The sequence below is a fragment of the Balaenoptera acutorostrata genome, chromosome 2 (genome assembly GCF_949987535.1).
Source record: "Balaenoptera acutorostrata chromosome 2, mBalAcu1.1, whole genome shotgun sequence".
Lineage (NCBI taxonomy): Eukaryota > Metazoa > Chordata > Mammalia > Artiodactyla > Balaenopteridae > Balaenoptera > Balaenoptera acutorostrata.
In genome coordinates, this window is record NC_080065.1 from 169,369,304 (window position 1) to 169,395,951 (window position 26,648).

Consider the following 26,648-nt stretch of genomic DNA (forward strand, 5'->3'; position numbering starts at 1 on the left):
CCTTGTTGCAGCCCTACCTGCTGAGTTCATAGGAAGACTGAGAAGCAAGGAGGCCACAGAAGGGACCACGGCCACACTGCACTGCGAGCTGAGCAAGCCAGCCCCTGTGGAGTGGAGGAAGGGGCCTGAGACCCTCAGAGCTGGAGACAGAGTGAGCCTGAGGCAGGACGGAGCCGTGTGTGAGCTGGAGATCCGTGGCCTGACCGTGGAGGATGCTGGGGAGTACTCGTGTGTGTGCGGGCAGGAGAGGACATCAGCCACGCTCACCGTCAGGGGTAAAGACCACATGTGACCACGTGGACTGGCATTTGGTGGCTGCATCACCTCTCTGCTCTCAGTTTCCTTTTCTACTCTGCTGTCTCACTATCCTGTTCCTGTCCTTCCATAATTCTTTTGTTGTCCCTGTCATGGTCCCTGTCTGCTGTGTGGCACATGTACAGGTTGGACCTATAAATGTCACAGTCCACAGTGTGTACTGGGCACACCCAGCAGGTGGTCCGTGTCCAGTTAGGTTTTGTATCTTCTATGAACTATCCACGTCCTGTTTCTTCTGCGTGTTCAGAGAGTGTGATAGTGTTTGTGTGTTTCTGACCATCTCCAGGCCTGCCTGCCAAGTTCACAAAGGGTCTGAGGAAGGAAGAGGCCAGGGAAGGGACCACGGCCACGCTGCACTGTGAACTGAGCAAGGCAGCCCCTGTGGAGTGGAGGAAGGGGCCCGAGACCCTCAGAGCCGGGGACAGAGTGAGGCTGAGGCAGGACGGGGCCGTGTGTGAGCTGGAGATCCGTGGCCTGGTTGTGGCAGATGCCGGGGAGTACTCATGCGTGTGTGGTCAGGAGAAAACCTCAGCCACGCTCACTGTCAGGGGTAAAGACCCATGTGGCCAAGCAGAGCTGTGTTTTGGTGTCTAATTACTGATTTAATGGCATCCCCCTGCACTCATCCCACCTACCCTCCTCATCTCAGTGCCACCCTCTTCTTATAACTCCATGGAATTCCTTCCTCCTTCCTGGGCTGTTGTGTGAACCATGAGAAACGAGCATTTGAGCTATTTCCTACCCCTTGTGTCACTGCAGGTTCTGTCCTATTACCCTGTAGGAGTCTGTGTCCTTTCCTCTGTCCTGTCATGTCCTTCCTTTGAAGTTCTCCCTTGACTCTGATGTCTGTGTCTGTCTGATCATCCTTAGCTCTGCCTGCTGAGTTCATAAGAAGACTGAGAAGCAAGGAGGCCATGGAAGGGGCCACGGCCACACTGCACTGCGAGCTGAGCAAGGCAGCCCCTGTGGAGTGGAGGAAGGGGCCTGAGACCCTCAGAGCTGGAGACAGAGTGAGCCTGAGGCAGGATGGAGCCGTGTGTGAGCTGGAGATCCGTGGCCTGGTTGTGGCAGATGCTGGGGAGTACTTGTGTGTGTGCGGGCAGGAGAGGACATCAGCCACACTCACTGTCAGAGGTAAAGACTGTGTGTGGCCACGTGGAGCAGTGGCTTCGTGTCTGAGGGCTTGATCACGTCCTTGAGCTCTGCCCTGTCTGTGTACAGTCTTTCGCTTCTGTGTGCATCTCCTGCATTCCTGCAGCACGAGTCTCCCAGCACCTGCTTCTGTGAGGCCCATCTCAGATAAAGAGCAGAGAATATGGTCCTCCCTGCCCTCAGGGGCTCATGCCTGAGGGAGAGAAGGAGGGCGCCCACACAGTATAAGAGAGGAAGTATGGTCCTCTTGAGGGGGCATGCCAAGAGAGAAGCTAGGAAGTAGATCAAAGCGTGGCCCTCGAGGGTGGGATGTCGAACGGGGTGTCAAGAGATGGAAGCTGGGACATGCATGCTGGGCCATGGGAGAGCCGTGATGGGAGGTCCTAGGTTCTGCTGTCCAGCGTCTGGTGGTTAGGAGAGGTGAGGCTGGGTGTAGGGATAAGGTGGAGGTGAGGTGGGTATGGAGGTGAGGTGGAGTTTGAAGTGGAGAGTGAGGTGGAGTTTGAAGTGGAGAGTGAGGTGGAGGTGAGGTGGATGTGGAGGGTAAGGTGGAGGTGAGGTGGGTATGGAGGTGAGGTGGAGCTTGAAGTGGAGGGTGAGGTGGAGGTGAGGTGGGTGTGGAGGTGAGGTGGGTGTGGAGGTTAGGTGGAGGTGAGGTGGAGGTGAGGTGGATGTGGAGGGTGAGGTGGAGGTGAGGTGGATGTGGAGGGGGAGGTGGAGGTGAGGTGGGTGTGGAGGGTGAGGTGGAGGTGAGGTGGGTGTGGACAGTGCTTGACTGTGGAAGGAGAGGAAAGAGGGGCAGGAAGAGCTACATTGAGGAGCAGAGCCAGAGTCAGGAAGGGCAGGTGGACACCCATGCTGACGTTGGGGTCCCTGTCTGGCATCTGTGGCAGGTAAGCTGGCTTTAGGCAACTGCCACAGAAGGGGGTCCATCAGGCGTGGCGTGGCGACCTGTGGCTGGGACACGGGATGAGAGGTCACAGTTTGAGGGTGGGGCACAGTCAACTAGAGCAGGAGGGCTGGCCCATGGGTTTAGGGGCCAATAGGGCCACTTCCTTTGTGGGGTGGATGACGGCCAGCTGGGTGGATATCCTTGAAGCGGGGTAGGGGGAGTCCCCTTGCATCAGAGCAACCCACTGTGGGCATTTTGCCTGGTGTCCCCTCGGGGCCCCCCTTCCAGCCGGTGCTTGTGTGGGCAGCATGGTGTCTGTGGCCCATTCCTTGTCTGCAAGCTCCAGAGTCCATCAGTCTATGTGTCCATCTGACCTTCCCCAGCCCTGACCAGCCAATTCACAAAAGTTATGAAACGTGAGCAGGCCATGGGAGGGGCCATGTCCACATTCATGCTGTGCTGTGAGCTGAGCAAGGCAGCCCCATGCAGTGGTGGAAGGGGCCTGAGACCCTCAGAGATGAGGACTCAGGATGGAGCTTGGCTGTGGTGTGACTCATGGCCTGGCGATAGGTCAGCTCCCTGTGCTGGGGGTCCAGGTCCTCAGGGGCCTGCCCTAGTGAGGGCCTGGTCACTTCCTGCGGGGGTAGCAGATGGGACAGAGGATGAGGCCACCCACCATGTCCCGAGAGGGTCCTGTGAGCAGCATTGATGAAGGGGCACGGGGGCATCTCAGCGCAGAAGGAAGGACAGCTCTGCAGGTGCACAGGGGCCTCACATCCTGGGCCCTGTTGGGCCAGGCTCACAAGACAAGGTGGACAGTGAAGAGGATTCTGGAGGCTGGGCAGGGCCGTCATGTGTGCAGATACTCAGATCTCTGGGGAGAGGCCAGGCCACCATGCCACCTTGAACTTCATGAATGGAGTGCAGCGTCTCCAGCGCAGAGACACTGGGCACTCACACTGTTCAGACCCACCAGGAGACCAGAGGGGATGTGGGCCTGGAGGCCTATCTCACAGTCTAGAGCAACTTGCGCTGCACGAGGCACCACCAGTGGCCGAGGAGCGGAGGACTCAAGTTGACCAGCTGCAAGCAGCCCAAGAGAGCTGCTTTTAAGAGTATGCAGGTCCCAAGGACACCTACTCCAGGACGACAGGCCAGGAGGAGGGTGACTTCGGCTTCCCTTCTAGCTGTGGTGTTCCTAGCTCTGTCAGTCCTGTTCAGGCCCAGTCGTGCCGGGGCTCTGGCCCCAGCAGCAGCAGGAGTTGACTAGGGGGGAGTGCTGGTGCAAACTCGTGGGAAAGTTTAGGTAGCTCTCTTTGTGTCTCCGTCCCCAGCTATATCCCTCAAGATCATAAAATTGCTAAGGAATGAGGCCTGGAGGGGGCCACAGCCATGGTGTGGTGTAAGCTGGGCAGCCTGGCATGTAGAGTGGGGGAAGGGATCTGGGCCCTTGAATCTGGCATCAGATACACTCTGAGGCAGGATGGGCCATGGAAGATGCTGAGAGGACATCCCTTCTGATTACTGTCCTTTTCCATCCATCCTGTGGGCACTGTGGCCATTTCTATGTGTCTGTCCATGTCATGAGGTCCTCACTGAGGATTCCATTTCCTTGCTGGTTTGTATCTAGATGGGCTCAGCCTAGTCTGTCCTCTGCCCCCACGCACTGCCACCTACCCATGTGTCTGTGGGTCCAAGCTTTTATTCCTTATTTGCTCCAAAGTGTGAGTGTTGTATTGTCAAGTGTCCACATCCTGATCCCCCCCAAATTCTCCAGAGAGTCTGATGTTTTCTGTGTCACTCTGACCCTGCCCAGCCCTGCCCACCAAGTTCACAAAGGGTCTGAGGAAGGAGGAGGCCACAGAAGGGACCACGGCCACACTGCGCTGCGAGCTGAGCAAGACGGCCCCCGTGGAGTGGAGGAAGGGGCCCGAGATCCTCAGAGCCGGGGACAGAGTGAGCCTGAGGCAGGACGGGGCCGTGTGTGAGCTGGAGATCCGTGGCCTGGCTGTGGCAGACACTGGGGAGTACTTCTGCGTGTGTGGGCAGGAGAGGACCTCAGCCACGCTCACTGTCAGGGGTAAAGACCACGTGAGGCCAAATAGACTTGTTTCCATGTCACCAACTCCCCTGTTGGATCCTGTGACTTTCTGTATCTTTTCAACTGGATTCCCCCAGCTGTCTCATGGCTCCTGTTTCCTTGTCCAGTAGATGTCATGTCCAGTGCTTTGTGTTCTCTGTTCCCTCTGGGGCATTTGCCTCCATCACCATCTGTGCATTTGTTCACTTGTTCATACTGTGCACTCTTGCAGTTTGTGTGGTTTTTGTGGTGTCCTGGACATAGAGTCCCCTGAGAGAGTCTGATGTCCTCAGTGACTTCTTAGCTTTCCTCAGCCCTGCCTGCCAAGTTCACAAAGGGTCTGAGGAATGAAGAGGCCACAGAAGAGACCATGGACATACTGTGCTGCGAGCTGAGCAAGATGGCCCCTGTGGATTGGAGGAAGGGACCCGAGACCCTCTGAGATGGAAATAGAGGGAGCCTGAGGCAGGGTGGGGCCGTGTGTGAGCTGGAGATCATGGCCTGGCTATGATGGATGCTGGGGAGTACTCGTGTGTGTGTGGGCAGGAGAGGACCTTGGCCGTGCTCACTGTCAGGGGTAAAGATCACATGTGATCAATCAGAGCCATGTTTTGGTGTCCAGTTATTGACTTCATTGCATCCATCTGCATTCATTCCACGTTCTCTCCCTGTCTCGGTGCCACCCTTTTTCCATAAGGCAGTGGAATCCCTTCCGCCTTCCTGGGCTGTTGTATGAACCAGAAGAAACCAGCAGTTAAGCCACTTCCCACCCCTCGTGTCACCACTGGTACTGTCCTGTTGTCCTGTTGTTCTGTTGTGCTGTTGGAGTCTTGTGTCTTTTCCTCCATCCTGTCACGTTCTGACCCCAAACTTCTCCAGAGAATCCGACGGTCTCCATGTCATTTTGACCCTTCTCAGCCCTGCCTCCTTGGTTAATACAAAGTATTAGGCCTGAGGAGTCCACAGAAGGGGCTGGGCTGAGGGAAGCCACCAACCGCAGTGTGTCCTCGGCACACCCAGCACATGGCCCATGTGTGCTTGGGTTTTGTGTTTCCTCTGTGTTGTTTGCATCCTGCCTTTTGTGTGTGCTCACAGAGTGTGATTGTGTGTGTGTCTTTCTGACCAGCCCTGCCTGCCAAGTTCACAAAGGGTCTGAAGAATGAAGAAGCCATGGAAGGGGCTACAGCCACCCTGCGCTGTGAGCTGAGCAAGGTGGCCCCTGTGGAGTGGAGGAAGGGGCCCGAGACCCTCAAACCTGGGGACAGAGTGAGCCTGAAGCAGGACGGGGCCAAGTGTGAGCTGCAGATACATGGCCTGGTTGTGGCGGACGCCGGGGAGTACTTGTGTGTGTGCGGACAGGAGAGGACTTCTGCCACACTGGCCATCAGGGGTAAAGACTGCATGTGGCCACCTGAATGACTTCTCTCTGCCACCTGTTCTGTGCTCTCCCAATATCACTGTCATCTCAGGGTTACAGTCACCGTCTGTCTGATCCATCTCACAAAACGCACTGGCCAGCCCTGTCTAGACCCTGCGGGTACAGACCCAAGGGGCGGGTGGTGTGAGGACACCCCCAGGGAGGCATCGTGGTCCAGGAGAGCTGCTCTGGGCCACTGGCATGTGGCTGGGGCTGTGGGTACACATGGGCTCTCGACCTCAGGTGTGGAGTGGGGTCATTCATGTTAGTGACGGATGTGCACAGGAAGACTGAGGTGCAGCATTGAGGGGCTCAGGGAGCAGGTGGCCAGACAGGCCAGGCCCTCCTGTGTGTGGTAACAGCATTTGATTGACCTTGGAGATTGTGTGGAGCCTCTGAAGAGCTCTGTCTCAGAAAGCTTGGGCTGTATAACAAATACCATATATAGATGACTTACAACACACATTGTTTCACAGTCCTGGAGGCTGGAAGTCCAAGATCAAGGTGTCTGCAGGGTTGGTTTCTTTTGAGGCTTCTCTGCTTGGCTTGTAGACAGCTGTATTCTCCCTTTGTCCTCACCTGGGCATCCTCTGTGTGTTCCTGTATTCTAATCTCCTCTTCTTATAAGGACACTTATAAGTCAGATTGAATTAATGCCCCCCCCCCGCCCATGACCCCATTCTATCCTTAATTACCTCTATAAAGACCTTATTTCCAAATAAATTCACATTCTGAGTTCTTGGGGGTTAAGACTTCAACATATGAATTTGAGGGGAGGCATGATTCAGTCCATAATACTCTGTCATCTTGTCCCCCAAAATGCATGTTCTTTTCACATGCAGAGTACATTTACCCCATCCCCCAAACCCAAAAGTTTTAACCCATTCCAGTGTCAAGCTAAGTCCAAAATCTAATCTAAATTTCATCTAAATCAAGTATGTGTGAGACTAGAGTTACGATTCATCCTGAGGCAAAATTCCTCTCCAGCTGTGAACCTGTGAAATCAGACAAGTTACACGTTTCCAAAATACTTCAGTGGAACAAGCGTGGGATAGATATTCCCACTGCAAAAGAGAGAAATAGGAAAGAAGAAAGAGGCCACTGGTTTCACAGAAACCCAGCATCTAGTAGGACAGATTCTGTTAGATTTTAAGGCTGGAGAATGATCCTCTGGCTCAATGCTCTGTCTTCTGGGCCCATGGTGACCTCACCCCCTTGGCCCTGGACAGAGGTGGTGTGGCCCTCTGGGACCACGGATGCAGTGGCATCCCTGCTGACCTCTGAATTGCCATTGGGGTTATTCTTCCCAACTTTGAAGGATAGCACATGTTCCCAGCTGGATAGCTGTATTGACCCATCCTATAGAAATCCCAGCTTCCATCATTTTGTCCCTTCTGTGTCTGATTAAGTCATGGCTGGCAGTGTTTCTGCTGATATAAAATTCTCAAAAGCCTTGTTGGTCTCCTTTACAATTCACAGGAGTCCAAGCTTTCAGACAAGAGCCTTCCACACAGCCTTCCTGGATAATTCCATCTCTAGTCCTGGCTTTGCTGAGGTGGCTGATTGGATCCAGGACTCACACTCATAATGTCTTTACTGAATGATTTTCCAGCCACACCCTTGGTATTCTCTCTAGAACAGGCATTCTCATTTTTTGCAATTTCAGTGGGCTGAAAAATTTCTAAATCCTCAACTTTTGATTTCCCCTTGCTTAAATACTTCCTTCTTTGACATAACTCAGTTTTCTCTCACATTTTACCATAAGCAACAAGGAGCAATCAGTCTGTGTCTTCAATGCTTGGCTTACAAGTCGCCTCAGCTAAATATCCAAGTTCACTTGTAAGTTCTACCTTCCACAAAACTCTGGGACATGTTTCAGCCAAATTCTTTGCTGCTTTATTAAAGGATTGCCTTTCTTCCAGTTTCCAATAACACATTTCTCATTTCCATCTGAGACCTCACCAGAAGCACCTTTAGCATCCATATTTCTACCCATAATCTCTTCAAGGCAATCTAGATTTATCTAACATGCACCTCAGAACTCTTCCAGTTGTGACCCATCACCCAGTTCCAAAGCCACTTCCATAATTTTAGGTATTTGTTACAGTAGCGACCCACTCCTGGTACCAAAATCTGAATGGCTTAACAACATAACAGTGGCTTTAAACATCAGAAAATTTTTTCCTCCCAGTCCTAGGAGTTGGAAGTCTGAGATCAAGGTGTGGGCAGGGCTGGTTTCCCTCGAGACCTCTCTTCTTGGATTGTAGATGGCCATCTTCTCTCCATGTCCTCACATGGTCATACCTCTGTGTATGTATCTGTGTCCTAATATCCTCTCCTTACAAGGACACCAGTCGTGTTGGGTTAGGTTCCACCCCAGTGACTTCCTTTTTCCTCGGTCACCTCTTTAAAGACCACATCCCCCAATACATCTCCATTCTGTGGTCCTGGGGGTTAGGGCTCCAACATATGATTTCTGAGGGACATGATTCAGCCCACAACAGGTTGTAACCAGGGTGGGCTCTGGTCAACTATAACTTGTGAAGCTCACACTCTTCCTGGAGTTGGGATGGAGGAGAAGACTGCAGGTGGAGGGCTTGGGGCATGGTTAGAAGGCCACAGCTAGAATCCATTAGGGTCTAGGAGATCTAAGCCGGGAGAGTGCAAGTCCAGTGGAGTAAGGAAAGGAACGTGCAAGGTGGATGAGGTGGGGCCTGGTGTGGGCAGGGAAGGCATGCAGTGAGCCCAGATGTGGGCAGTGCTGAATCGACTCTCTACCTGGGGTGGGGAGCACAACTGAGGGATGTCAGTGGGGCTCTTGATGTCATGACTGGAAGGTGCCTTCTGGAGGCTCTCCCAGGAGAGATGTACATTGCATTGTTGCATGTGTGAGTTGTGAGCTGGAGGAGCCTGGTTTGTACTCTGGGTGCAGACGAGGTCAGCGCTTAGACAGTATGAACGGGTATAGGTAGGACAGATGCGCGCTGAGAAGACAAGAGGCCTGGATGGGACCAGTCCCCTGCCACCCTGCACCTCACTGGGCAAGATGCAAGATGAGCACACTGTCATATATGCATTGGTCTGCCTCTTCACATGTCCTCCACCCTGGCTGCTTCTGTTCTCATCCTGAATGTTCTGGTCATACGCCCAGTCCTTTTGAGGGGTTGATGATTTCTGTCCATCTAACCCTCTGCAGCCCTGCCTGCTCGGTTCATCCAAGATCTGAAGACCAAGGAGGCCACAGAAGGGACCACGGCCACACTGCACTGCGAGCTGAGCAAGGCAGCCCCTGTGGAGTGGAGGAAGGGGCCCGAGACCCTCAGAGCCAGGGACAGAGTGAGGCTGAGGCAGGACGGAGCCATGTGTGAGCTGGAGATCCGTGGCCTGGTTGTGGCAGATGCCGGGGAGTACTCATGCGTGTGTGGGCAGGAGAAAACCTCAGCCGTGCTCACCGTCAAGGGTAAAGACCTATGTGGCCAAGCAGAGCTGTGTTTTGGTGTCCAATTATTGACTTCCTGGTTTCCGCCTGCACTCATCCCATCCACCCTCCTTGTCTCAGTGTCACCCTCTTCTTATAACTCCATGGAATTCCTTCCTCCTTCCTGGGCTGTTGTGTGAACCATGAGAAACCAGCTCTGAGCTAATTCCCACCCCTCATGTCACTGCAGGTTCTGTCCTGTTATCCTGTTGGAGTCTGTTTTTTCCTCTGTCCTGTCATGTCTCCAAAGTTCTCCTGAGACTCTGATGTTCTGTGTTCGTCTGACCCTGCCCAGCCCTACCTGCTGAGTTCATAGGAAGACTGAGAAGCAAGGAGGCCACAGAAGGGACCACGGCCACACTGCACTGCGAGCTGAGCAAGGAAGCCCCTGTGGAGTGGAGGAAGGGGCCTGAGACCCTCAGAGCTGGAGACAGAGTGAGCCTGAGGCAGGACGGAGCCGTGTGTGAGCTGGAGATCCGTGACCTGACTGAGGAGGATGCTGGGGAGTACTCGTGTGTGTGCGGGCAGGAGAGGACATCAGCCACGCTCACCGTCAGGGGTAAAGACCACATGTGACCACGTGGACTGGCATTTGGTGGCTGCATCACCTGTCTGCTCTCAGTTTCCTTTTCCACTCTGCTGTCTCACTATCCTGTTCCTGTCCTTCCATAATTCTTTTGTTGTCCCTGTCATGGTCCCTGTCTGCTGTGTGGCACATGTACAGGTTGGACCTTTAAATGTCACAGTCCACAGTGTGTACTGGGCGCACCCAGCAGGTGGACGGTGTCCAGTTGGGTTTTGTGTCCTCTCTGTACTGTGCACGTCCTGATTGTTCTGTGTGTTCGGAGAGTGTGATAGTGTTTGTGTGTTTCTGACCATCTCCAGGCCTGCCTGCCAAGTTCACAAAGGGTGTGAAGAAGGAAGAGGCCACGGAAGGGGCCACGGTCACGCTGCGCTGTGAGCTGAACAAGGCAGCCCCTGTGGAGTGGAGGAAGGGGCCCGAGACCCTCAGAGCCGGGGACAGAGTGAGCCTGAGGCAGGACGGGACCGTGTGTGAGCTGGAGATCCGTGACCTAGTTGTGGCAGATGCCGGGGAGTACTCGTGTGTGTGTGGGCAGGAGAAAACCTCATCCACCCTCACTGTCACGGGTAAAGACCCATGTGGCAAAGCAGAGCTGTGTTTCGGTGTCCAATTATTGACTTCATGGCATCCCCCTGCACTCATCCCACCTACCCTTCTTGTTTCAGTGCCACCCTCTTCCCATAACACCATGGAATTCCTTCCTCCTTCTGCGCTATTGTGTGAACCATGAGCAACCAGCATCTGAGCTACTTTCCACCCCTCGTGTCACTGCACGTTCTGTCCTGTTTCCTGTTAGTGTCTGTGTCTTTTACTCCATCCAGGCATGTGCTGTCCCCCAATAATCTCCAGAGAATCTGATGTTCCCCACACCATCCAACCCTCTCCAGCCTTGCCCAGCAGATTCGTACAAACGTGCGGCCTGAGGAGTCTGTGGAAGGTGTCACTGCACACATTGAACGGACTGGGCTGAGGGAAGCCCCAGTGCACAGCGTGTGCTTGGCACACCCAGCACATTTCCCGTGTCCAGTTGTGTTTTGTGTCTTCTCTGTGATGTCCATGTCCTGTCTAATCTGTGCCTTTAGAGAGCGTTATAGTGTTTGTGTCTTTCTGACTTTTCCAGCCCTTCCCACCAAGTTCACAAAGGGTCTGAGGAAGGAGGAGGCCACAGAAGGGGCCACAGCGACACTGCACTGCGAGCTGAGCAAGGCAGCCCCTGTGGAGTGGAGGAAGGGGCCTGAGACCCTCAGAGCTGGAGACAGAGTGAGCCTGAGGCAGGACGGAGCCGTGTGTGAGCTGGAGATCCGTGGCCTGACTGAGGAGGATGCTGGGGAGTACTCGTGTGTGTGCGGGCAGGAGAGGACATCAGCCACGCTCACCGTCAGGGGTAAAGACCACATGTGACCACGTGGACTGGCATTTGGTGGCTGCATCACCTGTCTGCTCTCAGTTTCCCTTTCCACTCTGCTGTCTCACTATCCTGTTCCTGTCCTTCCATAATTCTTTTGTTGTCCCTGTCATGGTCCCTGTCTGCTGTGTGGCACATGTACAGGTTGGACCTTTAAATGTCACAGTCCACAGTGTGTACTGGGCGCACCCAGCAGGTGGTCGGTGTCCAGTTGGGTTTTGTGTCCTCTCTGTACTGTGCACGTCCTGATTCTTCTGCGTGTTCGGAGAGAGTGATAGTGTTTGTGTGTTTCTGACCATCTCCAGGCCTGCCTGCCAAGTTCACAAAGGGTGTGAAGAAGGAAGAGGCCACAGAAGGGGCCACGGTCACGCTGCACTGTGAGCTGAACAAGGCAGCCCCTGTGGAGTGGAGGAAGGGGCCCGAGACCCTCAGAGCCGGGGACAGAGTGAGCCTGAGGCAGGACGGAGCTGTGTGTGAGCTGGAGATCCGTGACCTGACTGAGGAGGATGCCGGGGAGTACTCTTGTGTGTGCGGGCAGGAGAGGACTTCTGCCACGCTGACCATTAGGGGTAAAGATGGCCCTGTGGACTTACTTGGGAGCCTGTACTTGTGCCCTTGTTTCTTGTGCCCACACTGGCTCCCTATGAGTGCTTGCCTCCTCTGTGTCGTGTGCAGTTTCTTTATGTCACCCTTGTGCTCCCCAGTTAGGGCTCTGTTCAGTGTCCTTGTGTCTGCGTACTGATCTCCAGCCAAATGACCTCACAAAACTTACCCTCACCGTAGGGATAGAACTCCCACCTTATTCCCTTCCCTCCACCCGTCATAATGCAGTCAACTTTCTCCTTATACTCCAAAGCCTCTAGTCAGGATCTGACGGTCATGGCCCCACCCTAGGGGTCCAAGGAGATCCCCTGCCCCCACCTTGATGACCTGGAGGGATACAGGCCTGTCTGTCGGCTTTCTGGGTGGAGGTCAGCATGAGAATAGCCTGGGTCAGGTCCAGAGCTCCTCTCATAGCCGCCAGTTCAGTCCCTCCTTCCCCTTAGAGTGGACCCAGGCCCATGACTCCACTTCTACCCCCAGCCTCCAGGAGCCCGTGGCATTGGGTCCTTTGCGCAGGTCAGGCAGCTGGGGTGAAGACATGGGCCACACCTGGCCTAGGCCCTGGGTGGGTCTCACTGGGTTTTGGGGTGCCAGTCTGCTGGCTGGGTGTCTGGGCACCAGCCTTGGGGCTGACCTTCTCTCTCCCCTCCACCCCCTGACCCCCACCCCACAGCCCCACAGGTGGTGTTCAGGAAGCCGCTGCAGAGCCTGCAGGCTGAGGAGGGCACCTCAGCCAGCCTGCGGTGTGAGCTGTCTGAGCCTGGCGCTGCCGTGGTCTGGAGTAAGGGTGGCCTGGAGCTGCAGGCTGACGAGCGCTGGGAGCCACAGCAGCGGGGCCACGTGGCAGAGCTGGTGCTTCGGGACTTGCGCCGGGAGGACACTGGAGAATACACCTGCACCTGTGGCTCCCAGGCCACCAGCGCCACCCTCACCGTCACAGGTGGGCCCCGAGGCCAGCCCCACGTACTGTGGGGGATTGTCAGGGCCGCACCTCCACCCCGGAGGTGACATGGGCTCCTGCGTGCAACGCGGGGCAGACCTGGCCTGAAGCTCTTCCCCCCGCTACCCCTCCACCTTAGCTGCACGCCTTTGGGCCCCCCTGCCCCCATAGCTGCTCCTGCACCTGCCCTCACATTCTCCCTCACCCCTGTAGTTGCACCCGTGAGGTTCCTTCGGGAGCTGCAGGCCCAGGAGGTAGACGAGGGCGCAACGGCACACCTGCGCTGTGAGCTGAGCCGGGCAGGCGCCAGCGTGGAGTGGCGCAAGGGCTCCCTGCAGCTCTTCCCCTGTGCCAAGTACCAGATGGTGCTGGAGGGCACAGCCGCTGAGCTGCTGGTGCACGGTGCTGAGCAGGAGGATGCCGGCCACTACACCTGCGACACAGGCCACGCACAGAGCACTGCGAGCCTCTCTGTCCGCGGTGAGCTTCCCGGGACCCCTGCCCTCCCCGGGCCCCTCAGCCCCCATGGAGCTGGCAGGCGCCTTGAGTAGCAGCCCTAAGAGCCCCTCCCTGACTCTCCAGCCCCTAGGCCCATGTTTAAGACGGAGCTGCAGAGTGCAGAGCAGGAGGTGGGTGGTGTGGCCCAGCTGTGCTGCCAGCTGAATGACTCAGAGCCTGGGGCCCCCGTGCTGTGGCTCAAGGAGGGTGTGGAACTGCAAGGGAGTCCCAAGTATGAGATGCGACGCAAGGGGGCCACGTGTGAGCTACTGATCCACGGACTTGAGGCCAAGGACGCGGGCGAGTACGCCTGCATGGTGGGCAGCCAGAAAACCTTGGCCTCCCTCAAAGTCAAAGGTGAGCCCTCCCTGCCACACCCACTCCCCACATAGCTGCCCTGGGGGCACACCTGGCCCACCCCGGTACCCCCTCTCACCGGGTGCTGTTCTGGGGTGGCTCTAAGACCCCTGGGGTTACAAGCGTTCTCTGCACCACTCTGGTGCTGCTGCCCCTAGAAAAGAGCATCGACGGTGAGGAAACCGTAGCCCCTGAACACCGCCCTGCCTCCCGCCCCTGCCAGCAGGTGGGGCAGCCTGGCCTGGGCCACCCTCTGTGAGCTCCTGCCTGTCTGTTCCGAAGGTCTTGCCCCCCCTGATGTCCCAGCCAGGGCAGGGCTGGCCACAGTGGGGGGCGGGGGGGAAGGAACAAAAGCAGCCCACCATCCCACAATCCCTTGCCCGCTTCCTCCAAACAGAGGTGCCCCCAGCCCCAGCTCTGTCCCCAGTAGCTCAGTGTCATGGTAGGGAGCTGTGTTTGTGAGCAAACTGGGTGATGAATCTCACGGGGGGCAGATAGAGGCTGTGTGGCAGGAGAAGAGCATGAGAGTGCCTGGGAGGGCTTCCTGGAGGTGAGTTGGGGCGGGGGGCATGGAAGCTTGGCCCAGGTGCTCTGACCTGGCTGGTAAAGGCCCCCTTTGCCCACACTCCAGAGCCTGAGGTGACCATCGTGCGGGGCCTGGTTGACACCGAGGTGCAAGCCGACGGGGAAGCAGAGTTCAGCTGTGAAGTGTCACGGGCTGAGGCCGTGGATGTGGAGTGGCGCCTCCAGGGCCTGCCACTGCAGAGCAATGAGGTGACCGAAGTGGCCGTGCGGGGTGGCCGCACCCATACACTGCGGCTGAAGAGCGTGACTCCCGAGGATGCGGGCATTGTCTCCTTCCACGTGGGCCTCCACACATCCTCTGCCCAACTCACCGTCACAGGTAGCAGGAACTGGGCCTCACTGCTCACTGCGCTTGGGGCCAGGACACCCAGGTCCTCCTTGGGCCAGGCCCTGTCAAGGGACAGTGATAGATGACAAGGTTTCCTGCCTTTGAGGGTGGGGAACTGGTGGTGAACGAGTGATTCTGGGGTGACCCAAGAGGTTGGGGTAGAGTGGTGCCCGGTGTGCTTGTCTTCCGGGATTGGGGCAGGGGTGCTGGGGGCAGACCCTGGAGACTGGGAGGTGCTCCTGACGGTGGGGGAGGGGCATCCCGGACACGGAGGCTGATGCCATGCTTCTACCCCTCCCCCAACCCATGCAGCCCCTGAGGTGACCATCCTGGAGCCCCTGCAGGATGTGCAGCTCAGCGAGGGCCAGGACGCCCACTTCCAGTGCCGACTGTCAAGGGCCTTGGGCCAGGAGGCCCGCTGGGCCCTGGGAGGGGTGCCCCTGCAGACCAACGAGATGAACGACATCACAGTGGAGCATGGCACACTCCACTTGCTCACCCTGCACAAGGTGGCCTTCCCCAGACCTGCCGGTACCCCGCAATGCGTCCAGGGGCCTTCCCACCCCCCAGGGGTGGGAGAGAGGGAAGGTTTCAACTCCAGTGGAATTGGGCTGGGGACTTGCAAAGTAGAGATGGTTGACATGGCACTGCCGGGCTGATGCCCCCATCTCTGCTTCCACAGGTGACCCCTGAAGATGCCGGAACCATCAGTTTCCAAGTGGGCTCATGTCGCTCAGAGGCCCAGCTGAAGGTCACAGGTGGGCAGCCCTCTCCTATACCCAGCCTTCCTGCTCGTAGGTGCCCATGTTTCCCTACTCAAGGAACTGTTGGCAGGTGGTGAGGCCAGAAACCTGAGCCTTCCAGCAGTGATCTTGCTATGGGGTGGCAGTTTTCCACTCTTGACCACTAAAGCCACTGGAAGTGGGCTAGTGAAGATCAGCCTGAGAAATTCTGGTGTGTGTTGGGTCCTTGTGTGGGATCAGTGCTGTGTGTAGGAGGGAGATGGGGAGTCTGGCTGCTGGGGATTTGGGCCCTGAGATGGAAGCAGGGCCTTCTGGACTTGTACCCTCCATATAGCTACTCCTTGTGATGCAGGTTTGTGTGCTCTTGTCCACATTTACACACACCTGCATACCTGACAGGCTCCCAGATGTTGATACAATAGCACACCTGTGACACGTGAGTGGTTTGGGGCATAGTGTACCTGGGCCCAGGCATGCAAATAGGATTTAAGGACCTTCAACTTGTTATACCTTGTCCCCAGAGTTAGTCATCTCTGGATACCTGGCCATGAGGGACCCTCCCTTGCTGTCCTACTCCTGGTTCTCATACTGGTCCTGTCCATCTACCATCCACTGGCCATCAACCCATCCACCATTTACCCATCCATCTATGCGTGCATGCATCCGTCCACCCCTCTATGCCATCGATCCATCGATCCATCCGTCCATCCATTTATCCAGCATCCATCCATTCATCCACCGTCCATCGTCTATCCATCCATCCACCCACCATTATCTACCATCAATACATATATCCATTCACCATCTATCCATCATTAATTCATCCATCCATCCATCCATCCATCTGTCCACCATCTACCCATTCATCCACATATCCATCCGTTTATCCATCTACCATCCAGCCATCCAGCCAGCCATCATTTATCCATTATCTGTCCATCCATCCACCATCCATTCACCCATCCATCCACTCACCCATCCATCCACTCATCCATCCACTATCTGTCCATCATATATTTACTATCTACCTCGAGAGGGGCCATTTGCAGCTCTGCCCTCAGGGAGTCCCCAGTCTGCTGGGGGAGTTGTACATGGAGACAGTGTGTCCTGAGTCCCAGGTGTCCCCACCCCGAGTCTTCATGTGGCCTGTGGGGCTGGGAAAGTCTCCAGAGTGCAGTGCCCTCAAGTTGAATGATGGGAAGGGGCAGTATCCTGTGTGTCCTGAGCAGAGTCAGGCCAGGAAGGGCCTCATGTATTCATCAGAGTGGGTGTCTGTGAGAGGCAGCATGGAGCTGGGTTGGGTCTTGCAGATCCCACTGAGGGAAGTGCCTTGGCCCCTCTCAACCCAGTGTCCCCAGTTGGGGCGAACTGGCTCATGTACAGACAGCAGTTGTGGCTTCAGGCAGAGAGCCATGAGCATGAGCTTGTGCAGATGGGTGGTTGGTGGGATACGGGCAAGCTTGGGAACTGTGCCGAAGATGGGAACGGGGAGCTGGTGGAGCAGGTTGAGGATACAGTTAGATGTGCACTCTTGGGAGAACATGGAGGGGCTGGTGTGGGCCTGGGACTGGAGAGTTGATGGTGCATGCCTAGGAGGGACGTGGAGGGCTTCTGAGGGAGAGCCTGGCTGGGGCAGGTGTGCAGACACAGAGAAGGCATCTGGGAAACACCCTGGGCTCACACCCTGCTGTGTGACAGGTCAGGGGGAAATTGCCATTTTGCATTAGGGCCCCAGAATCTTAGGGCCAAAGGGACCTTAGGGGACATCTGGACAAATGGCCCTCTGGGGATGGGAGAAGCATCTGCTTCCACACCCCCAGGAAGGGAGGCTCACTTCCTGAGCAGACCCCCTCCCTCTCAGAGAGGTGGACCCCATGACCTCTCTTCTCTATCCCACACCGAACCCCATAAAGATGGCAGCCATGGGACTTGGGGCTTGTTAACTTGTTAATTCTGCCTTCTGAAAAGGGTGAGATGCAGGTCATTGGTCTCCTTTGATGAAACCGAACATGTTCTGAAGGGGGCTGTGAGGTGCAGGGGGGCTGAGCTGGCTCTCCACAGGCTCACTATGGGTGGTCTCCATGTCTCATTCTGTGAGCAGGGGGTGCTAGCGGGCCTGGATAAATTTCTAGACCCCAGCCCCAGGCTGCCTCCAGCATGGTGGACCTCAGGGTGGCCCCACAGACCCAGGGCACCCCCAGCTCCCCTCCTTTCGTCCTCTTGCACAGAGGCAGCACCGTGCCTGGTACGTGGCTTACAGAACGTGGACGTCTTTGCGGGGGAGGTGGCCACGTTCTCCTGTGAGGTGTCCCGTGCGGGTGGGCCGGAGGCCCACTGGTGGCTGGATGGGACCCTGCTGCAGGACGGCCCCCAGAGTGCCATCTCCGTGCATGATGGGACCTTCCACTCCCTCACGCTCTCAGGCCTGGGGGTCGCTGACTCAGGCACCATCACCTTCCGGGCAGGGCCCCTGGTCTCCAGGGCCAAGTTGTTGGTCAAAGGTACCAGCCGATGGAACCCTGCCCTATGCTGGAGCTTCTGCCCCTGCTGCCGCTGTACGCTTCCTGCGGGCTCCCAGGGTGGGGGGTTCAGGGACTGGCCCCCAACACACAGACTGCACATCTCTCCGTGTGTACCATGAGTGGGCACTGTGGGCAGGCTGCAGTCCCACCTGGGGGATGAGAAAGAAGACCGGACTCAGCAGTGAAACTGGAGTTTCATTCCCACCTGCTTATAGGGCCCTGGGCACAGTTGCCCACCTGGCCACCACTCTGCAGTTGCCCCTCCTTCAGTCACACGCCCAGAGAGCAGCCTGGAGGTGAAGGCAGCTTTCCCAGCCCCGGGCACGGCCTGCACTGTCCTTGCTTGTAGCTGCTTCCCGTGCTGTTGGCTTGGTCAGGGTCTTGCACCCTTCTGGGAAAGAGCTAGTCCTTGGGGAGGGTAGTGGGCTTCCACGGAAGCCCCTCAGCCCACCCCCAGTGGGGGCATTGGGCACTTCTGGCACAGCAGCCCAGTGTGGCTTCGACTGGCATATTTGTCATCTGGCCTCCTCTGTGCTCTTGCAGAATAAATGTGGACATTTGCCCAGGTCAGAGGGGCAAACCATTTGTTGATAGGATTTCAGCAGATGGAAATAGGATGGGAGCCCTGAGGGGGCGGGCGACAAGGCCCCTGGAGAAGGGATAAGTTGGGCTTGGGGTGCCAAGTGCCCATCGGAGCTGTGGAGCCCGAATGGGCCCAAGGGCTTTCAGGAGTGGTTGTTGTGTCCTACTGGGGCAACATGCGCCCTGGGCTAGAGGAAGTGAGGGCTCAGGGGAAACAGTGGCTAGGAGAGGCCCAGTGGACGGAGACTGAGCTAACAGTCTGCTGTGGGCGGGGGTGTATGGTGGCAAGGTTTGCCCCACGTGGAGGGCCCTGGGTCACCGGGGTGGGTCCCCCTTCTACCACAGCCCTGCTTTTGCTTGCCTCTGAGTCGCTGATGCTGACTGCAGAGGGTGGGTGGGCCTCAGTCACACTGCTCCAGCTGACGTGTGCCTGGCCTGTCGGCCGACAGATCCCACAGTGGAAGTGGTCAGTGCCATGCAGGACCTGGCAGTGGAGGAGGGTGGCCCGGCTGAACTCCTCTGCCAGTACTCACGGCCCGTGCAGGCCACGTGGAAGATGGACGAGCAGGAGGTGTGCGCTGATGGGCGCCGTGTCATCATAGAGCAGGACTGGACCGTGGCCAGGCTGTCCTTCAGGCCGGCCTTGCCCTGCGACAGCGGCATCTATACTTGTGAGGCCGCGGGCACCCGCGTGGTGGCCCTGCTGCAAGTGCAAGGTGAGGCCGTCTGGCGGGCAGCCCCAGGCCCAGCACAGCTATGGTGCTGCTCACGTAGAGCCATAAGGGTGAAATGACAGGCAGTGACAGCGTGCTAGAAAGACGGGATCCCAGTAAGCAGATCCTAGGCTCTGAGCCTACCCACCCAGACCCCTTCTCCTCCCAAAGCAGCCTGTCAGGACAGCACAGATAGAAAACACAAGGGCAGAGGCTGCTTGAAGAATCTGTATCCAGAACACCCTGTCGGGGAGGGGTGGGGGTAAAGGCAGGCGGGGAGGCAGCCTGCAGGCAAGCAGGTGGGTGGGCAGGCCTGGGGCCTGTGTGGCCATAGACGGGGCTGTGTCCTAGAGCAGAGGAGGGCCACTGGGCTGAGCTCCACGAATACTGAGTTCAGACCCCAGCTCTGCCCCTTCCCGGGCTGGTCACTCAGAGGACGCTCTGAGCCCCACTTCCCTATCTGCAGCACAGCCAGGATACCCTATGGGGGGCCAAGGAGGGCAGACAATGGGCTGCAGCTCTGCAGGGGCCGTAGGTGCCATTTGGCTGAGGCTACTTTCTCTTTGGGAAAACCTGAAATGTTCCCAGTGGTGAGTGAGCTGGCAGTTGTCAGGCAGTTGTCAGGGGGGCCATCCAAGCTGGGAAGAGCAGGTGGGACCTGGTCTGGGCCACTGGCCGCCTGAGGTCACTCACACCCCATTCACACACTAGTTCAATAACTTAAGTTTTTAAACGCTTTTTTTTTTTTTGGCCCCTGGGGGCACAGCAGTGAACAGACAAAACTCTCTCCCTTCAGGGGTGACATTCCTGTGGGAGCTGAAGGAAAATGTGAGAAGAGCTGTGGGGAGGGGCTGCAGTGTGAACCTGGGCCTGAAGGAGGCAGCGGGGGTGGGGGCTTGTGGACATCTGGGGCAGAGCCTTCAGGCCTCCGGCAGGGAGTAGAGAACAAAATGCAGAGAAAGCAGGAGATGGCAGGAGGGAGACCTCAGGGGCTCACTGCTGCTTTAATATCTGGGATTTTATAGAAATAAAGCAGCCTTGATCCTTGGATAGGAGCTAAGGAGGGTGAACTCCAGCGCTGATTGCAGGCCCAGCCTTCTCCCTGCCCCCCACCCATCTCATCGCGGCCAAGAGCAGCTGCAGCCCTGATGGGGCTGGTCGCAGCCATCCAAGCACAGTGGAGATGTGGGATGCACCCCTCGGTCCCCGTTGGTTCTGTCAGTTCTGACCTGGGGAGGAAAGGAGCCAGGGTTATGGGGGGAGTCTGGTCTGTGATGTGAGCATACCAGGGCCAGGAGGGTGGCAAGGAGAGGGATGTGGATGGGCCCCGTGGGTCCTCTGCTCTGAGATGCCCTCCCCTCTTAACTCCTCGGGGACCCCTGTCCAGAGTGGACACCCCTGCCTGAGGGGTGTGTGGACTCTGTGGATGAGCTAGGAGGGAGCATCAGGGCTTTGTGTGGGTTCCATTCGGGGTGCATAGCCCAGACAGCAGTTGGGGCTGTGGGCCTGGAGCTTTGGCCAAGCTGCCACCCCCTCGGTGACCGCAGTGGCTCCTTGCTGTCGTGTCAAGGTCACGGCCTCCCCAGCATCCTGTACAGCCTTGGGTGATGTGGTGCTCCTCTCCTGCCTGACTTCACCCCTGCCTATTGCCCCCCACCTTGTTTTACGTCCTTCACCCCACTGGCCTGGCTCCCTGCTGCCCCCCGCACGAATCCCTCTTCAGTCCCATCATGGTGTCCCCTCTTACTTCTTCCCTTGCCTGGACACCTCCCCTACCCATCCTCAGAGATCCACCTCATTCAGGAAGCCCCCCGTGGACTTTGAAGCCCACTGGATCACCTTGGGTCCAGGTGGCCTGTCATGGGAATTGGCTCTTGGAGGTGGCAAGCCCTTGGGGACCAGGCATTGAGCTGGATCTGGGGCCTGGCATGCCCAGTCCTGACGTCATGGCTTCCATGAAAAATGCATAGCTGCTTATTACTGACCCCTGGGCTGTATGTACAAGAGAATTAGGTCAGGCTGAAAATGAGGGCAGAGGTCTGTCTGGTCTGAGTGAGTGAGGGGAGCAGCCCAACAGGTCTGCCAGCCTGGCTGGGGGAGGAAAGGAATGGAACACTTTTCCAGAGCCCCATGTTGCAGCAAAGCTGAGAGGCGTAAACCTCCATCTGGGTTTGAGCCCGGCTGTGGCCGCCAGTGAATTTTCAGTCTGTGAACAAACATTCGTGAGGCTTCTTACGTGTGAGGTGGGGAGGACCCTCCTTCCCAGCCGCAGGTCTGGTGATGGCATGGGGATGGGCAGGGCCCATCCTCAGGAGGTCCCTGTGTGGCTACTTCAGGCGGACACCCAGACGCCCTCCACCTGGCTGCATTCTCTTAGGCCCTTTGTCCTGAGGGGGCCTCTTCCACGTGACTCTTGGGGGTGCTGGGCAGGAGAAGCCCTGAGAACGCCCTGAGCCACCTTCTTTCCGCAGCCAAGAACACTGTGGTGAGAGGCCTGGAAAACGTGGAGGCGCCTGAGGGCGGTGAGGCGCTGTTCAAGTGCCTCTTGTCGCGGCCGGAGGTGGCAGCCCACACCTGGCTGCTGGATGACGAGCCGGTGCGCACCTCTGAGAACGCCGAGGTGGTTTACTTTGAGGACGGCCTGCGGCACCTGCTGCTGCTCAGAAACCTGCGGCCTCAAGACAGCTGCCGGGTGACCTTCCTGGCGGGGGACATGGTGACATCTGCGTTCCTCACAGTCCGAGGTTAGAGTTGTGGGGTCGGGGGGGTGGGCTGGGTCCAAGGGGGGAGGGTGGTTCTCTGCGATCCCTCCCACCAGATACCACGACGCAGGGGTAGGGGGGCGGTTCTGGGGCCACGGGGAGGGGGGGCGTAGTTCTCTGCAACCCCTCCCACTGATACCCCGCTGCAAGAGTGTGGGAGGGTGGGGATGTAAGGGGGCGGTCAGTCGCTGAGACCCCTCCCACGGGATCACCCACTGCAGGGACGCTGGGGGTGGAGCTGGACCACAGGGTGTGTGTGAGTCTCTCAGACCCATCCTACCAAGTACCACACGCTGCAGGGGGCGGGGGTGGGTGGGCTAGGGCCACTGTGTGGGAACTTGGGACTCTTCAACCTCTCCCACCAGATACCGGATACCTCACTGCTTGGGTGCAGGGGGAGGGGCTGAGGCCAGGGATGCAGGAGGCATGAGCCTCTTGGAACCCTCCCACGAGATATCACACTGTGGGGTGCGAGGGGGGTGGGGTCCTAGGAGGGGTCGTAGGTTACCAAGACCCCTCCCACTGGATATTTGGCTATGGGTAGTAGGCCAGGGCTGGGGCAGCAGTGGGGCGTGGGTCTCGGAGACCCCTCCCACTGGGTACCCAGCTGCTTGGTCAGGGGTGGAGTGCGGGGTAGTGGGGGGGGAAGCTGGGGCCTCTGGGAAGGGCATCGATTTCTGAGACTTGCCCACAGGAGCATGGGGTGGTAGCCTTGGGGACGTTGATCTCTGAGGCCACTCCCACCTGAGGCTGGTGCCCTCCTCTTCTTGGGGGCTACGGAAGGGGGTGGCGTGGGTGTCTCCGAGCCCCCCCCCGCCCCAGGCCGCCCCTTGGCCCCTGAACTCACACTCCCATCCCGCCCTGCAGGCTGGCGCTTGGAGGTCTTGGAGGCACCCCGGGACACGGCCGTGCTGGCCGGGGGGCGGGCCAGCTTCAGCTGCACGCTCAGCGAGACAGTGCCGGTGGGTGAGGCGACCTGGTACATAAATGGAGCCCCGGTGCAGCCTGACGACGCAGACTGGACAGTCACCGCCGAAGGCAGCCAGCACACCCTGCTGCTGCACCGGGCCCAGCTGCACCACGCCGGCGAGGTCACCTTCGCCGCCCGTGATGCCGTGGCCTCTGCGAGGCTCACTGTGCTGGGTGGGTGGCTTGGGTCTGCCTGCTGCAGCTCGGGTCCAGGGCTCTCGGGGAGACAGGTCGGGGGGCAAGAGGTTTCAGCTTCAGAGGCTGCTGGGGCTCTCCGTGGCCCCCCACGCTGGGTGGCCTCTGGGCACACAGTCTTCCTGGGACTCAAACGCACCTTCCTCGCCCCCGCAGAAAGGCTGGGCTGTGGGGCACAGCTGCTCACAGGACTCTGAGGGGTGGACCACACTGTGCCCCACCAGCAGACCCCAGGGTGGGCAGGGCTGCAGGTGCCGACGGCCAGCCTCTGCACTGACCCTGTGCCTCCTGCCCGCCCCCACAGGCCTCCCCGACCCCCCAGAGGACGCCGAGGTGGTGGGGCGCACTGGCAGCTCCGTGACACTGTCTTGGGTGGCTCCCGCGAGTGACGGCGGAGGCGGTCTCCGTGGCTATCGGGTAGAGATGAAGGCAGCGGCCACAGGAGAGTGGCAGCTGTGCCATGAGCTGGTGCCCGGGCCCGAGTGCCTGGTGGATGGCCTGACCCCCGGGGAGACCTACCGCTTCCGTGTGGCCGCAGTGGGCGCGGCAGGCGCTGGGGAGCCTGTGTACCTGCCCCAGACAGTGAGGCTTGGTGAGTTGCTGCCTTAGTCCTGGTTTATGAGGGTAGGGGTCCAGCCTGGAGCCCTCAAGGCCTCTCTGAGCTGGGGGTCCCTGCCCGCGTCCTTACTGATGCACCCCTCCTGTTCCTGATCACTCTTCCCAGCAGAGCCCCAGGAGCCCACGCCTGCACCCCCTGCCCCTGAGAGCCGGCAGGTGGCAGCTGGGGAGGACTTGGGCCTGGAGTGTGAGGTGGCCGAGGCCGGTGAGGTCATCTGGCTGAAGGGAACAGAGCGCATCCAGCCCAGCGGGCGCTTCCAGCTTCTCTGCCAGGGTCAGCGGCAGACGCTGTTGATTCGGGACTTCTCAGCGGAGGACCAGGGCGAGTATCGCTGCGCCCCTGCACGGGATCCGGTCTCTGTGGCAGCTGCTGCCTTCCAGGGTATGTCTCCCAGGGCCCAGCGTGCACAGGGGAGGGAGGAGCCCTGGGATATGGAGTGGGCCAGCCCTCTTGCTCACTGGTTCTCTCTCGGGGAACTGCAGGAGGTCATCTTGAGGACACTGCCTCACACCAGGAAAGACTGAGGCCCGGGGTGGGGAGATGCCCAGATCGGTGTGGCTCAGCCTCCTGTCAGAACCCATATCATTGGCATCTGAGGTCACGTCGCTCTCTGAGTGGGATCCTGGCCAATGCAGCCCTTGGTGCCCACTGCTGGTTCTTTAAACCCTTGGATCCCTGTTCTCTGAGCCCCCTGCACTCTGAGCTCCCCTGCACCTGCACTGACCCTGGCCTGGTGTTCCCTGTGGTCATCCCCTCCTGTGCAGGAGGAAGACTGAGGTCTGGCTTGATCAGGGGATGCTGAGGCCTAGAGAGGGCCATTCAGAGCCTCTAAAACCTTGTACACATTGTGCATCAGAACTCTTGGGGGCCCAGGCAGGCAGCAGAGGCCTATAAGGGGAACCGTGGTCAGTAGCTAAGGCCGGCCTGGGGTTATGGCTCTGTCCCTGCCTGACTGACCAGTTTCCTGCCCTCCTCAGTGGTGCTGACCCCAGAATCTGGGGATGAGGTCCCTACACAGCCCAGCCTGCCCCCTGAGGCGGCCCAGGAAGGCGACCTGCATCTCCTGTGGGAGGCCCTGGCCCAGAAGCGCCGCATGAGCCGAGAGCCTACGCTGGACTCCATCAGCGAGCTGCCCGAGGAGGATGGACGCCCGCAGCGCCTGCGGCAGGAGGTGGAGGAGGTGGCTCCTGACCTCTCTGAGGACTCTTCCACGGCTGACGAGCTGACACGCACTGGCGAGGCTGACCTCTCACACACCAGCTCTGACGACGAGTCCCGTGCGGGCACTCCTTCCCTGGTTACCTACCTCAAGAAGGCTGGGAGGGCCAGTGCCTCACCACTGGCCAGCAAGGTGAGTCTCCAGCTTGACCTACAAGGAGAGGCCTGGGTCTCTTAGATCCTTGCCACTCTGTCATTCATCCACACGTCATCTATCCACTGTTGTCCGTCGGTCCATCCACCATCTGTTTATCCGTTCTTCCACCCACCCACCATCTGCCCATCTGTTGGTCATCCATCTACCTATCCATCGACCGTCCACCTACCCATCCATCCATCCATCCACCTGGCTGTTAAAACTTCTTTTCTGAAGAGCTGGAACCTATCTCTCCTTGGTATTCCTCACAACTCTGTCCTGCTCTGGGGAAAGCAGTTTTAGGGAGGGTGGGCTTGCTTTTTGGAAGCAACAGAAGCCATCAGGCATTCGGCCTCAGTGAAGGTAGTGCAGTTGACAGCAGGTAGCAGGCAGCAGGCATGCTGGAGCAAGACGTGCAGCTGGGGCAGGAGACCTGGGCTCTGCTTCCCCCTGCCCTGTGTGTGTCCCTACACAATCCTTTCCCTGTCCCGGGCCTCAGGTGCCCCACCTCATCTGTGCACACAGGTTGAGGCCCCAGCAGCCCCTTCTGGGAAGCCACAAAAGCAGCAGGAGAAGCCAGCCTCAGTACCCCCACCACCAGGAGACCTGAGCGTTGGGGACTTGGGTGACCTATCCATGGACAAGGCAGCAGTGAAGATCCAGGCTGCCTTCAAGGGTTATAAGGTCCGGAAGGAGATGCAGCAGCAGGAGGGGCCTGTGTTCTGCCGCACGTTTGGGGACACCGTGGCACAGGTGGGAGATGTCCTGCATCTGGAGTGTGTAGTGTCCAGCAAGACAGATGTGCGTGCCCGCTGGCTGAAGGACGGTGTGGAGCTGACTGATGGCCAGCACCACCACACTGACCAGCTTGGGGATGGCACTTGCTCTCTGCTGGTCACTAGCCTGGGCCGGGCCGACGCTGGCCACTATACCTGTCAGGTGAGCAACAGGTTTGGCCGTGTGGCCCACAGCGCCTGTGTGGCGGTCAGTGGGACGGAGAGTGAGACCGAGAGTTCCTCCGGGAGTGAGCTGGATGACACCCTCCGCCGGGCCGCCCGGCGGCTGTACCGCCTCTTCCGCACGAAGGGCCCGGCAGAGGTTTCAGATGAGGAGATCTTCAGTGCTGACGAGGGCAAGGCGGAGCCCGAGGAGCCTGGGGACAGGCAGACATACCGCGAAGATGAACAGTCCATCTGCATCCGCTTCGAGGAGCTTGCCGAGGCCCGCCGGGCAGCCACCTGCTTCCAGGACATGTTTGGCACGCTGGACAACAGAGTGGACATCAGCCTGTCAGAGCAGGGGCTGCATGGGGTGGAGATGCGCATTGGCAAGGTGGCCCCCACCCCCGCAGCGCCTCCGGAGCCAGTACTGGCCGCAGAGGCAGGTGAGTCTGCAAGCTGCCTGGGTCAGGGGTGAGGGGAGAGGAAGAGCGAAGGCAGCAGCGGTGACCAGGGTCAGCTGAAAACTCAAGGAGGTTTAGCTCAAGGGGCTTTAGCTTCTGGCTGTTCGCAGATGCAGCCCACTGAGCTGGGAGGAGCCCTGACTTTGGGGTTAGA

At 58.3% G+C, this 26,648-nt stretch overlaps 1 protein-coding gene across 1 annotated transcript in view; it reads left to right on the plus strand.

Annotated features, from left to right (window-relative positions):
* Window positions 1–26,648, plus strand: part of OBSCN (obscurin, cytoskeletal calmodulin and titin-interacting RhoGEF) — a 108,717-nt gene that overhangs the window by 26,950 nt on the left and 55,119 nt on the right. The window contains exons 25-48 of the mRNA XM_057540441.1: window positions 12–275; window positions 602–865; window positions 1,186–1,449; window positions 4,176–4,439; window positions 5,566–5,829; window positions 9,053–9,316; window positions 9,630–9,893; window positions 10,220–10,483; window positions 11,038–11,301; window positions 11,628–11,891; window positions 12,599–12,865; window positions 13,079–13,345; window positions 13,448–13,720; window positions 14,352–14,624; window positions 14,946–15,142; window positions 15,316–15,391; window positions 17,605–17,877; window positions 18,930–19,196; window positions 21,665–21,937; window positions 22,823–23,098; window positions 23,424–23,711; window positions 23,844–24,119; window positions 24,716–25,089; window positions 25,618–26,476. Coding sequence (XP_057396424.1) covers window positions 12–275; window positions 602–865; window positions 1,186–1,449; window positions 4,176–4,439; window positions 5,566–5,829; window positions 9,053–9,316; window positions 9,630–9,893; window positions 10,220–10,483; window positions 11,038–11,301; window positions 11,628–11,891; window positions 12,599–12,865; window positions 13,079–13,345; window positions 13,448–13,720; window positions 14,352–14,624; window positions 14,946–15,142; window positions 15,316–15,391; window positions 17,605–17,877; window positions 18,930–19,196; window positions 21,665–21,937; window positions 22,823–23,098; window positions 23,424–23,711; window positions 23,844–24,119; window positions 24,716–25,089; window positions 25,618–26,476 — 6,879 coding nt within the window. The remainder of the gene's footprint in view (window positions 1–11; window positions 276–601; window positions 866–1,185; window positions 1,450–4,175; window positions 4,440–5,565; window positions 5,830–9,052; window positions 9,317–9,629; window positions 9,894–10,219; window positions 10,484–11,037; window positions 11,302–11,627; window positions 11,892–12,598; window positions 12,866–13,078; window positions 13,346–13,447; window positions 13,721–14,351; window positions 14,625–14,945; window positions 15,143–15,315; window positions 15,392–17,604; window positions 17,878–18,929; window positions 19,197–21,664; window positions 21,938–22,822; window positions 23,099–23,423; window positions 23,712–23,843; window positions 24,120–24,715; window positions 25,090–25,617; window positions 26,477–26,648) is intronic.